Raw genomic sequence first — 959 nt, forward strand, 5'->3', positions numbered from 1 at the left:
GAGATTTCGCATAGCTGAAAACATTATATTACACATTCACATATTATTGCAATATAAAACGCACATATAAGACCTACCGTTTTAACGGGTTATTATTTCGATATAGCTATTTTGATTTATATGTTCATTGCTCTCGGTATAGACCGATATACCGGATTTCGATCATTACAAATACCTAATCACTGATATCCTTCATCAGGTCCAATATGCAGCAGTCAGATGGACATCGTCGGTCGCATGGCTGCCGAGTGGAACGTCCCGATCTTTACCAGCGGAGGTGTGACGATAGACCAGAGTGAAGGCTTTCCGACGCTCACAAGCTTCGGGCACAACTTCAACAGCGTAAAGCGCCATGAAACAGTCTGTTTAAGAGGTATCTCGCAGGAACCGTGTCAGAATGATCCCTACGTTAGATGAGACGAGTAGCGCATATTTTATAGTCGTGTGATTGATAGTCATTCTTTGAAACGAAGAGCAAACCATCGCAAGAAACTGCACATACACGTACGCGCACGTAAGAAAGTTGAATAAAAAANGGATAGATAATGGCATTATTTTCTTTCATAAAGTTTACTGTTACGTTTTAATATACATTTGGCACGATTTTTAACTTTAGTTCGCTAAATATGAACGCATGTGGCTGACGATATTGTGTTTCTTGAGGCTCAAAGAATTGCCGAACGAATTCTTTCCGAATCTACAGAGTATCTCGTACGGAAATTCGACGGAAATAAGGGAAATCCTCAAATCAGCGTCAACGGTCTCAAGAGGTAAATGCTCCTGTTTACAAAGCGGCTCCTGTTTTACAAACGGTGTTTTGACAACGAATGATGCAACACATGCGAATCGAAGGCTGCTATGCTGATTCTGTTAACTAACGAGATGTAATTATGCCTTTATTGCGTATGTATTAATAGTAATTATCAATTATATATATCGAGTTATTATTAGTTATGCAA

The 959-nt window shown here is 39.1% G+C and overlaps 1 protein-coding gene across 1 annotated transcript in view; it reads left to right on the plus strand.

The window, feature by feature from the left end:
- The window catches only part of LOC106812075 (atrial natriuretic peptide receptor 1-like), a gene marked incomplete at its 3' end in the record, with an annotated part of 28,560 nt that extends 27,790 nt beyond the window's left edge, over nucleotides 1-770 (plus strand). The window contains exons 11-12 of the mRNA XM_014815844.1: nucleotides 200-342; nucleotides 664-770. Of these exons, the coding sequence (XP_014671330.1) occupies nucleotides 200-342; nucleotides 664-770 (250 nt within the window). The remainder of the gene's footprint in view (nucleotides 1-199; nucleotides 343-663) is intronic.
- Between the last annotated feature and the right edge of the window lie 189 nt (nucleotides 771-959).

This window comes from Priapulus caudatus, unplaced genomic scaffold (genome assembly GCF_000485595.1).
Source record: "Priapulus caudatus unplaced genomic scaffold, Priapulus_caudatus-5.0.1 Scaffold606, whole genome shotgun sequence".
Classification (NCBI taxonomy): Eukaryota; Metazoa; Priapulida; class Priapulimorpha; order Priapulimorphida; family Priapulidae; genus Priapulus; species Priapulus caudatus.